Consider the following 15,639-nt stretch of genomic DNA (forward strand, 5'->3'; position numbering starts at 1 on the left):
TGGGGGTGGGGAGAGAAGGTGGGGGAAGACTGGGGAGGTGGGAAGAGAAGGTTGGGGGAGGAGAGAAACTGAGTTTCCACCTCATCAACCTGGAATAGTTAGCCCTATTTCTTCCTCTGCCGCAATTTCTCTCTGTGATCTAATCCGCTGCATGCAATACCCAAGAATGAAAAAGCGAAGCTACTGAGTGCATAAATCTATTTGACGTTCCTTTGACGAATAGTGCTGAACAGTTTACAGGGTTGGGGGCCTTGGGCGATAGTGGAACTGGACGGCAAATAGAACCCCGGGGCGTTGCTCTTGCCGTTCAGCTTCTTTGAAACAGGGAAATCGATCAAGTGCAATCTCTCTCTCTCTCTCTCTCTGCCGCTGCCTGGTTGCTTCTCTCTCTCCCTCTGGGTTGTGCTGCCGCTCAAGGGATCAGTGCAGTCAGAAAAGCTCTCTCGCACGAGTCGTATCCATCTGCTTTCTCCTCCTCTGAGCTGCCTCTATCTACATGGGGCGAAGTCGAAGTTGACCTGCAGTTTCCTCCTGCGGAATAGCCTGGCTGGCAAGGCTGACCGCTTGTACCGGCCGCGGTCTGTCGAGGTGACATGCAGCTGCTAATAGCCCAGATTGTATGCGTCCTGTCGCTGCCCGGCAGTACAGGTAAGTCCCGGCTTTTCTGCTCCGAAGTGTAAATAAATCCTATCGGAAAATAAGGATGTTACAAGTTTCAATCCTCACACTCATTGGCAGGTTGCAATTAAAGGACGAATTAGGCTTAGGGTGGACAGCAGTCGAAATGATTTATGAAACAGAAAAGTATCTTTTTTTTGGACTCGGCTCCCAGCGTTAAAAAGATGGGAGAATTCTATCAATGGTTTGAGAAATATTTCCAGTGACTTCAGGCAGGCATGCATTCACTTTAATGTCTTGTTTGCGACCCAGTCTTTAAAAATTAGGACGCAGGTACCCTGATTTGATGGCCGGCGAGCTTGTCATTGGATTCCCGGTGTGGTTAAGGTCAAAGGATAGAAACATCCCCCCCCCAGTTCGTCCCAGATAGATAGAACAGGCAAGTGCAGACTTTATCTAAGGGGGTCGAGAATGTACACGATTTTTCAGCCAAGGTTCAAGAGGACAATGTAACTAAACTCGGCAAGGTCTGGGAGTCCATGGAGAGGACTCCGCATCCCACCATCTGGAGGGTTCTTAATCTCATGGTATTTAATACCCACAAAAAAAAAACTGGTGGTTTGAATGCACATACATTGTTCAGAAGAGTATTTTGAAACCAAAAGCCAAAGCATTGTGGAAACCCATACTTGATTAATATCTGGAATAAAACTGATTTGCTTCTGATTATTGAAATCGTTTTTTTTTGGGGGGGGGGAAGTAATGATTTGTTATGTGTGGGTGTTTGCTGCTTCATATCACAAGGCACAAGGAGATGGCAGCAGGCAAACCCCTCAAGCAAGCACTTTCAATGTGATCATGACTGATCTTTGCTGGGCTTTAACTCCTCTTCTGTGTCTCTTCTCCATAACCTTCCTCGATCTTTCAAAGATTTATCTATCACCACCTTGACTACTGAGAATTCCTGAGATTCACTCCACTTTGAAAGAATAAATTTCTATGTCAGGGATGTGGATAGGAAAAGGTTAGAGAGATAAGGGCCAGACACCGGCAAATGGGACCATGCGGTACAGCTCTATGACTCTATGCAACTTGACTCTATGTAGCATCGCCTTATCTTATAACTGTATCCTCGAATCATCCACACGTGAAAACTTCTCAATATCTCCTGACAAGCTGCCATTGGATCTTATATTTTTTTTGAATAAGATTGTTCTTCTAAATTACATGAAGACTGTTTAGCCTCTCTTGATCAAGGAAGGAGAAGACTGATGTTTTGTTCCATTTTTAATAATGTTGAACATTCTGAATTCATGACTCAAGTGGTGAACTCTACTTAAATGAACTACTCAAAGCAAACACATGAGCTAATATTGTACAGGATGAAGAATTTAATATAAAGATAGATTAAATGTATTTTATGTATATTTTATGTGAAATTCCAAGATTCATTATAAAAAACAACAATTTCAGCAATTTATAAACTTAATTTATTAATACAAGGGTAAAAAATTCCAGGTGTAATACTTTATTTCTTTAGCAGTCTTGAAATAATTTTCTATCATAGTTATGGTATAATTGTGGAGATGTATGAAGTAGAATTGACCTGAAGAGTTGACTAAAATTATTTTGTGTTTTCCTTTCACTCTTTGACTCTTATGTGAGTTCCTCAACTTGAGGAAGACATCTGCCTAGTTTGCGGGCCTACAGCAATGTGGCATAAATCTTCCTTATCTTTTATTCTTCCTTTGAACGTTCAGCCATATTGCATTTTTCTTTGTACAGCTGCAGACAATGCACATGGTTCAATGCCCAACTGCACTAACTTGACCAAAGCCATTGATGGCTATCTGAAAATGTCACAATTCATTTTGCATTTCCTAAAAAGGAAGTCAACATTAATCTAAATAGATATTCAACCTGAAAAGACATTTTCAATCAATAATATTGTGGCTTTTCCCTTATTTTTATCCACAATTTCAAAATAATTCTTTTAACATTGAGTTATGCAGCCCAGGCTGTTTGACTCAATTTAGTTTATTCTGATTTTTTTTGCTCACTTGAGCCCTCATACTTTATCCCACCATTGCAGCATGCTACTTCTATTTTCTCTCTCATGAACTGAATTAACATCCCTTTATTAACATAACTTGCTGCCCTATACAGGAACTTGGAACTACTTGATGTGCAGATTGAATTCAGCAAGAATGACATAACTTGCCCTGTTAGGGCATAATATAAATTCTATTGGGATGTCAGCAAACCAACTTAAATAACTTTAGCAGGTTATTACTGGAAACCCATTATTACTAAGTCACCAAATGCTAATTTACCAGCCAAAATGTTCATATATTTACTATCCTGCGAAATAATTTACAACAAAAAATAATCAGAATTTCCAGCATTATTATGAGTAAAACTAAAGCCGTCAAGAACAAAGGAATTGTACTTTATTTTGAATGAGCAGGAATATATGAACATTTCTATAGCACTTCAGATAGCCTGTCAGTGCAGTTAGTTGACTTCTAAGGTAAAACAAAGGCTTATGCAGTGAAACAGATTGAAGATGTAACAGTGTTTCTTTTTATTTAAATAATCGTACAAGCTCAAAATCTCTACCATAGCCAGACACAGACCAGATATGGTAGAACTCAGTGGAGATCTGAAAGCTTGTATTATAAACTGGCTTTCATCATCATATTTTAAGGTAACCTTGAACAAATGTCACTTCAATGGATGGAATTACAAGACACTGACTTGCTGACCAAAGAATTTTGATGCTGACATCTTTGCCTCTGATACTTAATGCATTCACTTTCCTGGACTTCTTCTTTACCCATTCTTTGGCTTGGGTTCGCGGACGAAGATTTATGGAGGGGGTAAAAGTCCACGTCAGCTGCAGGCTCGTTTGTGGCTGACAAGTCCGACGCGGGACAGGCAGACCCATTACCCTTGTATCTATTTAACTCCACTACCATGCATAATGGCAGCATTGTATTGTACAAAAATACTTCCACTACTTACAGCAATGTATCATTATTTTAGGAATAGGGCAAACTGTTACTAGTGGCAAGAGGGCCCTTAACACAAAATATAAAGTAATTGGTGAATGAAGCAGAAGTGACATGAGGACAAAAACAATCATTCAGTGCTGCAATGGGTTGGAATGAGTGTCAGAAGAGGTGGAAGTAACTGATTCAGCAGTAATGTTTAGAAGGCAACTGTATTGTTGGGAAAATTTGCAGTGTGGCATGAAATATTAATTAGATCATACCTTTGAACTCCTGGCACAAATCCAGGACAAACTGCCTCCTTCTGTGCTGCACCATTCTGTGATCATTTCTGTAAGCATAGTTGAATCTAATTGATGACTATTGCATTCTTGATAGGTGATGTCAAAAATGAAGTGTCATGGTTTCTTAGCCATGGCTAATTACTGATTGAATTACAGGATGTACAACGGTAGTAGATATGCATTTAAAAACTCCAAGCTACCCTTGCTATTGATGTTTTCACAAAAACTGCCACGTGCCAAAGGAAGTTCAGAAAATAAGATACTGTATTCTAAATAACGACAACAAATGCATTACATTATTTAAGCTTGCCCAAAGCTTCAGACAATGATTAGAGATTACTGCTACACTTCATCAATAATTAAAGTTGACATCCAAAGTTGTTGACTTAATTTAACTTCAGGGAATTTAGCTTGGGTCAAAATTTATATATGTCCATACTGTGATTCCTGTATTACACATTTTTGTCAATCATACAGTTGTGCATGTATTTATGACATCATCCTGTCACAAGCTATGAACATCCACACTTCAACATTGCATTAGCCAATACTTAATCGAAAATATGGAAAAAAAATACAAAAGACTTCAGGCAGGAAAGAGCAAATATGAATCTGGAGTGTTACAACTTTTCAGATGGTTACAAATAATAAATGATTAATGTTAACATTTTACCTAATTTTAATTGTCGTATTAGAAGAGAACCAATAAGTTGATCCATTGATTTTTTATCAGACGTTGTTTTGTTCCATTCTATCTCCAGAAACCATGAAATAGATTGATGAGAGCTAAGATTCTGCAACACATTTTTCTGTCTCTATTCTCCAGATGTTTATGGTTGAAAGATATGTGTGTTTCCATGTGGCCTATAGCACAAAATAGGGCCGACATTGTGCTAAATGCTTTATTTCTGCAATTTTAATTGAAATTAAAATTTAGGCATGCAGCAGGGTAACATATCCTTTCTGCCTTCAAGACCATGCTGCTCAATTACACCCAATTGACTTACAACCCAGTGGGCGAAAACCCACACAGACATGGGGAGAATGCACAAACTCCTTTCAGTCAGCGCCAGTTTCAAACCCCAGTCGCTGGCGCTGTAATAGAGTTGCACTGACCTCTACGCTAACTGTGACACCCTAATATATTGTTGTTTCAATCTCTAATATATTGTTGTTTCAATCTGATTTGACATTTGTCATTGTATCATCATAATTATGTCCACTCTATTTCAGCTGTTAGAACAATGAGGTTCCTTGCAGAGATGGAGGACATCCTGTTGAAGAACTTGTTTCAAGGATACCAGAAATGGGTGAGACCAGTTAGAAATCGCAATGATACAATAAAAGTCAAGTTTGGACTTGAAATCTCCCAGCTTGTTGATGTGGTAAGCAAGTTTGAGTTGAAATCTTCAGAAAATATATCTTGACTCTCAGTATGGGCTATTTTTAAAAAAATATTTTTACTTGTTTCTACTCATTGATATGATATGAGTGTTACTAGCAATGTTAATATTTATGTAGTTCCATAAATCCCTCTTAAGCTGAGTGACTTGGTGGGCTATTTCTGAAGGTAGTTCAGAATCAACCATATTGGTGTGTGTGTGTGTGTGTGTGTGTGTGTGTGTGTGTGTGTGTGTGTGTGTGTGTGTGTGTGTGTGTGTGTGTGTGTGTGTGTGTGTGTGTGTGTGTGTGTGTGTGCGTGTGTTCAGCATGTATATAGGAGCAGTACATTTTCCTCTCATGGGTATTAGTGAACGATGAGTAGTTTGAGCATTGCCATGATATTAGCTTTACATTCTAAATTACATGAATTCTAAATTAGATAAATTCCATCGCCATCTTGATAGAATTTAAGCTTACATCAATGGGTCTGGACTCTGGAGACTATAGATAAGCACTGCTCCATAAAAGTAGTCAAGCACAAAAAGGTAGAATCAAGGAACAGGAATAGGCAATTCAATCCAAGCTTTCTGCACAATTCAATATGGCGAGGACTGATACTTTATCTCAATACTGCTTTCCTGCTTTCTCCTCAATCCCCTCGATGCTTTTTTGTACACAGCAATATATCTACCACCCTCGTAATATGTTCAGCATCTTGACCTCCACCACCTTTCCACAGGTTCATCACCCTCTGATATTTGTACTCCATTGAGTCTTAAATACCTCAGTCACATTCCCTGAGACTGTGATGCCTGGTTAAAGACCAGACCGCATCCCTGAGCCAGAGGAATCATTTTTCATATACCCAGCCTGCCTAACCCAGACAGAATGTGTGCTTCTCAATGAGATTTCCTCTCATTTGTTTAAATTTCAGTTGATTTGCTTCATTTCGATGTGGAAGGATGTTCTTATGGCTCCCTATATACACAGGAGTTGGATGACCATGGTAAGATGATCTGATTGGAACCAGATAATAGGAATCTCCAGGTGGTGAGGGTACCAGAGATATCATGAATGCAAGTGGGAAGAGACTGAACAAGGCAAAAAGGAATAGAGTCAAGTTAAGGAATTAAAAAAAAAATAAAAATAAATTCTTGGGCTAACTCCTCATCTTGAACTTGCTTTTCACCCAAATTACAACATGGTGGAAATTGGATTCAAAACTAAAAAGAAAATGTACATTAAACTTCTGCTCAAGTTGCATAATTTGGAAAAAAAAAGCTTAAATCATACTGCATTTGGCTGTCCATTTCTTCTGTTACAGGATGAGAAGAATCAGCTGATGGCGACAAATGTTTGGCTAAAACAGGTAAGGACATCACTTCATGGTACCTGTACGATTCATAAACACTAGTCAATCGGTATGAGTCCAGGGGATAGTTCATCCCTGTTGCCAATCTGAGCAACTAGGAACTTTCATTTGAAACAAAATAAAACAAAAGACCAGCTAATGGTTTCATCTTGTTCTTAAAAATGGCAAGTAATGGATTAAAGATCCTGACCTGTCACCAATCATCCAAGAACATTGAATTTCTGTTTCTTTTCATATCACTTCATTGCTGCTTAACACTGGTATGTTATCAGTCATGTTGTTTGTTCCTAACCAGTGAAAGTGAGGGTGCTGAATTAGGGAAAAAAAGTAATTGTAAGTTGAAGGATTTGATTATAACCAAAAGAGCTTGAGTTTCAATATTTCCAGTAACCTTGTACTTTTCTGGTATACCTGTGTTTTAAAAATAAAACCATAACTTCTCCTTGACAACTGCATGCTCAAATTTGTCAAGCTTAGTTTTTGATTGATAATGACAGTCACAACCTGCTTGATGTAATAAAGATTAATAATTGAATTAAAGAAGCTCATTAAAAAAAAAGATACGTAAAAGATATGCATAATAATCAAGGCTCTGACAGAATAAAATTCTGGATGAAAAGTCATTGGTGCCATGGTGAAATATGTATAACCACCCCATAGTAATCCTCCAGAATAATTTGTTTGATCATTCTCTAAGAAAATAGCATTGCTCTCTCTAGTGTACTTTCCTTTTTACTTAGAATATAACTTTATGAAGTTTCAATAGTATCACTGACAAACAACCTGTTTAAATTGTTTTATCCGTATTTTGATTTTTTTTCTCATAACATGATTATCTTTTGTAATGTAGGAGTGGAATGACTATAAGCTGAGCTGGAATCCAGATGATTATGGCGGTATCAGTACAATCAGGGTTCCTTCTGACTCCATCTGGCTGCCTGACATTGTCTTGTATGAGAAGTAGGTCTAGTACATTTCTTTATTCTCCACGTAAAGGCACTTTTAAAAATATGTACTCTATTATATTTTTGAGGTTTGATGAGGTAGCATTGGATGATGCTCATTGGAGTTCACAGTATACAGCAAAATGTCCTGTGTGGAACTCCAATCCTTCCTGCCATTATAAACAAGTGGCATCATGGGACAGATGTACCCTTGTTTGCTCATGTTCATGTTCAACATACAAGAGCAGCACATTGTACTCTAAATATTTAATCGACTAAAATTGAACTAAATTTTGGGAATGGAACATGGTATTAATGAAACAAATGTGATTGTTCTTCATGCTTCTTGTCCCTAATTTTGAAAACATTTGCAGCTGTTTGCAACTATGTGTCCATGTTTGCTAGCAATGCCTTATTTGAAGGGATAACTGTTATGGGCCCAGAGGACTCCAAAGCCCAGCAGTAACAGAAATTCACAAAGACAAATGGTTACTTCAACAAAAGTTGCTTTTAATTATCTTCAAACATAAAAACAGGATCAAACTTTGACTTATGACTATTTAACTTAACCTAACTTCCCCCTTCTAATTCTAAGTTCACGTATATGTAATGTGTATATAAGTTCAGAAAAGTTATTTGATTCACAGTCCAATCTCACTTCTCACTCCTCCAAGTTGACTGGTTGCAGGCAATTCTTATAATGTGCACAAAATTTAATATTTATGAATTTCACTCAGCTTTGGTACTTGAAAGGTAAATGGTTACAACTCAGGAAGGTTCTTGTCAGTTTTCACAGAAAGATGTGTTACTCGTTGGACACAAACTGATTCCTTCCAATCAGCCACGTCAGAGTCTTGCCAAAGTAACTTGCCCCATCAGGGTTTTCCAGAAAATATCCTCTTTCTTTTGTGTCATCATGGAGTTCCTTTTTGTTTCCCTTATTTTAAGTGAAACATTATACAGCCAGCCATCTCCTCTTGTATGGACCACAAGGGCTTTGAACAGGCTGAACTAAGATCTCACAACCCATCTTTTTGTCCTGTTCCAGTCCCAGCTGCTGCTGCTGAACTGTAGAACTGAATTCTCTCCCTCTCCCTCTCCCTCTCCCTCTCCCTCTCCCTCTCCCTCAGAAAAACCACATGACCCTCCTAATCTTCTAAGTTCGTTCATCTGTTGCTTTCCAAAACAATAATCCATTACTCCACAGCGTATCCAATTAACACCTACTTGTGAAGTCCTTATAGGCATTCTTCAAAGTTTTTTTTGCAAAGGCACCTGGAGCCTGGACTGTCTGGTTTGAGCAGAGCTCTGGCATTTTAAATGAGATCTGTTTTGAAGTGTTTGTATGTGACCTACACTAAAAATCCTTCCCCATTTTATCTCCTTTTAAACCATATTTATTTACAATATAAAATATAACTGAGAATTGTAACATGGTTGGAAGCAGAGTCTACATGAGAAATTTTTGGTCTTGGCCACATTATTGCCGCCCACATTAAACTGGCATTATGCATTTTCATGAACATTTGAACAAACTGAGCCTGGGTTGGGAGGTATTTGCTGGGAGATGGGGAGGGAAGCAAACTTGTGGTCAAGAATCTGGGCAGGGATGGGACCGGCATTGCTGTTTCAGGTTTGCGGTCAGGATCAAGATAATAAGGGTGGGTTATTGGCTTAGGTCAGTATTACGAACTTCCATTTTAGTAAAATGAGATTATCGCTGTCAGGGATAGTATAGACAGGAGGGACTGAATGGTCAGGGTTAACATTTAACATTTCACACAGGCACAACACAAGTCACAGTCCAATGATAATTCAATACATTGGAAGAACTGAGGGAAGGTTTGTCACAGTCTGTTTCAGAATTTGATACATTTGCAAAGACACTATGATTTTTCAAGGGAGAACCATTCTGGCTGCTGAAGGGAAAGCAGCTTTTTGAAAGTGGCACTAGTGGCCAGCCATTTCTGTTGAATTTCAAGCAAAGCATTCTCTGTGAATGACTGGGCCTTTTCAGTGGATTGACCTGTGCCAGGAGCATCATTTTGGGAAGTGAAGTGCTTCATTTTGATTGTGACTAACAGTTAAGGTCACTTGGAGACACTCCTTCATTTTAAGTGTGACTAGCAGTGAAGTTACTTGGAGAGACCAGTGCCAGGGTCTTGGAAGTTTCATGGATGCTGTCCAGTTGGAGTCTTGCCTATAAAAGAACCAGGAGTGTTATGACCACAGCTCATGTGAATGGACATTTCTTCAAAGGCACTGCAAGAAGAATTTCTGAGCCTGTAGCAGTAACAACTCCAGTCTTCCCATGAGTTCAACATTAATTCTGGACATCAAATTTATATGCAGATTGAGGAGGATTTACATAGATGGAAGAGCCTGCCCATTACTCTGATGGGCAGAATCAGTTGTATTAAGATGCAGTGATGCCAAGACTGCAATGTTTCTTTCAATCCTTGTCCATTCCTATACAAACACATTTTTTAAAGAATTTAACAAGCATTCAGTCAATTTATATGGAATCCTAAGAAACCAAGAGTCTGCATGGAAAAACTTACTTTGGATTATTCATTGGATGGACTACGATTAACTGATTTTTTTTCTACAAAAAATACATATAATTTGGCTGCCCAATCGAAATTTATACCATCTATTTTTGAGGGAAGGGATATTTTTGATCAGGTTCAAATTGGTCTTCACATGACAGATGAGAAGAAAGCAGAAGATTTCATTTACAAATGAAATATTAAATTATTATCTGGAAAGACTGGTAATCCCATTCAAAAACACATAGTGTGAATATGGCAGCAAATGAATAAATATATAGGTCTAAAAGTGGGGTTATCTTCAAAAACACCTTTGTATCAAAATGAGTTATTGCTACTGACATCAGGAAATAAAATCCTGGATCCTTTGCACAGTAAAGGGATCAAGTGTATTGAGGATTGTTAAGAACCAGGATAACTTATGACATTTGAACAAGTAAAAAATAGATATGATTTGTCAAATAGAACTTTCTTCTGCTATCTTCAATTAAATCTCTTTTAAAAGATAGTTTAGAACTAGCCATGACCCTGCCAAGGTGTAGTGACATGGAGCCTTCTTCAAAAGGAGATCACGTAAACTTGTATTTCAGATATATTTCCTAATGTAGAGCAATAGCATGAAACTGGGCTTGCACAACTCGAGGAAAAGGGATGAACGGACTGGGGAAAAGGATCCAAGAACAATATGGGTCAAAATTGTGCTTTCATAATATTACATCATTTATTAATGTCAGATATAGATTGGTACAATACAATTTTATGCACCTTGTACCTTAAATTGTAAAAATTACATGGCTTAAGATCTGAAATTTCAGAATTGTGTTTTAGGTGTGGTATAGAGATTGGAACATTTATACATTCTACCTAGTTATGCATGAAATTACAATCCTTTTGGTATGACTTGATAGACATTTTGACCAAATTTATTGAAGTGGATTTTCCATTTGGAACCAGACTGTATTTATTGAGCATCTTATGGTTATTGGCACAAAACTATCAAATACAGTTCATGAGGATTGCACTAGCAGTAGCCAGGAAATGTATAGCTGTTGCATGGAAATCTGACACTCCCCCTTCCCCCCCCCCCCCCCCCACCCTTATTATTTGCTGGAATATAGAAATGCAAAGTTGTGCCCCCTGAAAAAGATAACATCATCTTAGAAAGAAATATGACATGTTTGTTAAAATATAGTAACCTTATTTGAATCATACTGGCTCAAGGATATAATTAACTTCACCAAAAATGTTCAAATAATATAGTTAGTTTAATAGCATTGAATTCCTTAAGATTAAGGTATGGACTAATTATTTAAGGCTTACTCAAACACCCCTTTTTTTAAAGTTAGCATTTGAGGAGGGGGGAGGAGATCTGGGCAATCATATGAGACTCGGAAATTTTAAAATACTATTTGTATGATGTATTTAAGGATGTTCTATGAGTCTTGGAACAATTAAAGTAAAATATGCAAAAAAGAATTCTGAACACAATTTGGATCTTGCAGCAATCCAAAATTGCATGTTCTTGCTTTGAATTTCAAGCCCATTAAAAAAGTATCAAAGCTCTCCACCTGCAGCTGCATGTATGAGCAAAACGCATATCTCTCGAATGTTTTAATTTTCCTTGGAGAACAATGTTCATCAAACATCTTGATAACCTTGTCAAACTTGCCCTGGTCTTCTGCCTTGGCAGAACAAATGTATTGAGACCTCTAGTGCTTGAGGTCTCACCATGATAAGTAACAATGCAATCTTCTGTGCATCAGGTTTGCTATTAAGTCTAATGGCTTGCAGGTACAGCATTAATCTTTATTTGAACATCTTCCAATCGTGGTCGATATTTCGAGTCCAATTTACAGCATCTGACATTCACACTTTCCATATTTTCTGCGGATATCAACTGATTTTCACTCCTGGTACCATGCACACTGCTGGTAATATGTAATGTTTCTTTTACTGTAATAAAGAAATTTGGGTTCTTTTAAAACAACAATACTTTATTTGCTATAGAACCCATTAACAACCGGGTGGAGGTATCCATCTTGAATCCAACCCAAGCTGCAAAAAACTTCCTATAGTGGTTAGGAGGATCACTAACACTCTATCTACAGTATCCAAAGTTCAGCATAGTCCACCAGTGTGGTCTTGAGAAAAGCAGTAGGGGTTTGTGGTGTATGGTGGGATGAGTGCAGGCAACAGACAATTTCTATTCACCATTTCAGGTATACAGAAAATTATTCTCCGAGAAATGTTTAGATGCGAGTAGGGCAGGTTTGTAGCTGGATGCCTATTTCTCAAGTAGCAACAGAAACCCATTATCTGATTGAATGTTTTCCTCATCAATTCCTTTCTATCATTATATACTGTATGTATATTTTCATTGTCATGTTTCAGTCGACTCTTTGAGAGTGTAAGAGTGCATAAAATGACACTTAATTTTTTTTAAATTTTAAAACAAACTTTTCTTTGCTCTGTTATTTCTCTCACAAAACCTGGCATTGTTGTAAAACAGCTCCAATCTGGTAATCCTTTTGGACAACATGGCTTTTGATGAAATACAGAAAAATAGGTGGATGAGACAACATGTGTCCAGTGGTTTTCAAAATGGTTGACATGAGTCAGTGGTTAGCTGATCATGTGATATGTCTTCTGGAAGCACATCAATACTTTGTTGATACTGAGATGTGACTCCCAGACAATAATGTGCAAAGATAATGCCTATGCAACACAAGTATGAATATAGCACAATCATTAAATACTGTGAAATAAAGGGAAAAAGTGTGGAATTCCTCTGGATTTTGAAAAATAGTGAACAGGATATGATTGATATGGTTTCCCCACATATCCATTAAATGATATGAAGTCACACTTTTATTCATCCAGAAAATGACTAGCTGGCAGAAAGTTCAAGGCAGGGGAGAAGGGAAAACTCTACTCTGGCTTGCTTGGGCAAATACAGGCCAAAAGATGTATTAACTATTCCAAGGTCATCAAAAAATTTAGTTGCATTTTGTAAAGCATACAGGGTGGAAATAGCTGCTAGAAACATGAAATAATTGAGGCTTCACACTGTACTTTTCTTCTAAAATTCTATTCAGGAACTATGACACATAGCATTCCACATGCAGGAAATCTGAAGAGAAAATTTCACCCGTCCTGTACAAGAAGTAATTGAAATAACAGCAAAGAAATAAAAATCAGTAATGCAGCCACCATGTCATCCAACAATGCAGCAAAAAAAAAAGGCCTTTCGGCTCAATTTGTCTCTGCTGACTTGGTTTTCTAATTACGCTTTTCCCATTTGCCTGTACTTGTCCCATATCCCTTCATATCTCTCCAAGTAAAGAACCTGGCAAAGACTTTTGAATATCATAATTGTAAAAGTCTCTACAGCTTTCTCTGACAACTCATTCCATGTACTGAATGTATAAAATTTACCCCTCGCATCTGTTTTAAATGTTTCCCCCTCTTACTTTAAATCTATACTCTTCAGCTTTGGACTCCTCTATCTTGGGAAAAATATTGTGTCCATTCTCCTTATTTAAGCTCCTCGTGATTTTATACACTATATACTGTATAAGGTCACCTCAGCCTCCTACAGTCCAGGAAAAAAATTCCTGCCGAACCAGCCTCTCCTTGTAATTCAAGCTTTTCAGTCCCAATGACATCCTTGTGAATCTTTTAGACACTCTTTCCAGTTTAATGAAATTCTTCAATAGCTGGGCAACCAGAACTACCACATAGTACTCAAATTGTAGCCTTACTAATATATCTTGTACATAATAATTGTAACATGATATCACAACTCCTTTACTCTGATACTCTAATGCTATGACTAATGAAGGCAAATGTGGCAAATATCTTCACCACCCTGTACACCTGTGTTGCCACTTGCTTTGAATTGCAGAGGAGGAGGAGGAGGTCTGAAGGAAACTGAAGGATTGAATGTGAAACTGAGAGATACTGAATTATGCAAAGAGCAATGATAAGAGAGGATGCTGAAGGCTTGTTAATGACCTCTGTTCTGCTCCGAGGAGAATTAAATAGGAGGTGAGAGGAAACAGATGAGAGAGAAAACAAAAAATTGTGAGATATGGTCCTGTTTGCATAGCAGTTAGCACGATGCTGTTACAGTGCCAGTAACCCGAGTTCAAATCCAGCACTGTCTGTAAGGAATTTGTACGTACTCTCCGTGATTTGTGTGGGTTTTCCTGGGTGCTCCAGTTTCAAAACATATGGGGTTGTAGATTAATTGGATGCAATTGAGTGGCTCAGGTTTCAATGGATAGAATCAGCTTCTAATGTGCTGTAAATAAAATTGTAAAAAATATTAAAACTCTAAAGTTGCTGAAGTAGAAGGAAATACACACTCACCATCTCTACAGAGAGAAAATATGAGTCAATACTTATTGGTTCAGATAAAATGCTGCATCTCCAACTCGTGTTATGCTTCATTGAAAATGTATGAGGCAAAAGAGAGAGGTCACAGTGCAGGAATGCAGAATTTAAATGGTAGCTTCATATATTGGGCAAAATTAACTTGGATTAATTTCTGTCCCCAGAGACTCTGGTTGTTTGCTCAACATCCTGCACGTACTTGCTTGAGGCTGCTAGCTGCCTAAAGAAACATACGACTATTTGGCATTCAAGCGATGTCGTCTTCTGGCAAAGCCTGAAATAGGAGCAAGAACAATCTGTACAGTCCCTGAATACTGCTCCAGCATTCCATCAGCTGACCAATCTGAGATCTACATTGTGGTCTGACCTCCATGACATAGGAAAGGAATTAGGCCATTTGGTCCATTGAGTCAATCCTGTCATTCTATCATGGCTGATTTACCATTGTTTTCAACTTCATTCCCTTGTCTTATCTCCATAACTCTTGATTTCTTTCCTAATCTAGAACCTATCTTACTCTGTCTTTATTATAGCCAATGCATTCCCTCAATTCACCATCCGCTGGGTAAAGAAATTTCTCCTCATCTCTGCTCTAAAGTTCCTTCTGATCCTAGGCTCCCCACCACAGGAAACAATGTCTCTCCACATCTCTCCATGTGTGAACTAAAGAAAAATATAGACCTGAAACATTCACTGTTTCTCTCTGCACAGATGCTATCTGAGTAGCTGAATAGTTCCAGTAAATAGTGTCTTATTTCAAATTCCCAGCATCTGTAATTTTTTGATTTTTACAAACTCCAGAGTGAATGATTTCTGATATGAAACCCTGTGATTGCAGACACAGCGAATTTCCAGAGAACTATTTTGAGGGAGGTAATTTCTGAATTAAGTGGCTGGGAAGAACCACATACTGGCTGTGACCAGCAGATCATCAGCTTTTAGTCATTCAAACCAGAGTCTGGGACCTGCTGCCTGATACATTGGGTCGAATCAATCATGGCATTCTGTTGCTGAACACCAGTGAAAGCCAAATACATGACTGTCTTACTGGGACTCCCCAGCATTAGACTGAGGAATCCCTGG

General features: G+C 38.1%; 1 protein-coding gene across 1 annotated transcript in view; it reads left to right on the forward strand.

Annotated features, from left to right (window-relative positions):
• Nucleotides 1–568: 568 nt before the first annotated feature.
• chrnb3a (cholinergic receptor nicotinic beta 3 subunit a) overlaps nt 569–15,639 on the forward strand; it is a 138,816-nt gene continuing 123,745 nt past the window's right edge. The window contains exons 1-3 of the mRNA XM_069924175.1: nt 569–648; nt 5,147–5,298; nt 7,519–7,628. Of these exons, the coding sequence (XP_069780276.1) occupies nt 594–648; nt 5,147–5,298; nt 7,519–7,628 (317 nt within the window). The 5' untranslated portion in view covers nt 569–593. The remainder of the gene's footprint in view (nt 649–5,146; nt 5,299–7,518; nt 7,629–15,639) is intronic.

Source organism: Narcine bancroftii, chromosome 1 (genome assembly GCF_036971445.1).
Source record: "Narcine bancroftii isolate sNarBan1 chromosome 1, sNarBan1.hap1, whole genome shotgun sequence".
In the NCBI taxonomy this organism is placed as follows: Eukaryota; Metazoa; Chordata; class Chondrichthyes; order Torpediniformes; family Narcinidae; genus Narcine; species Narcine bancroftii.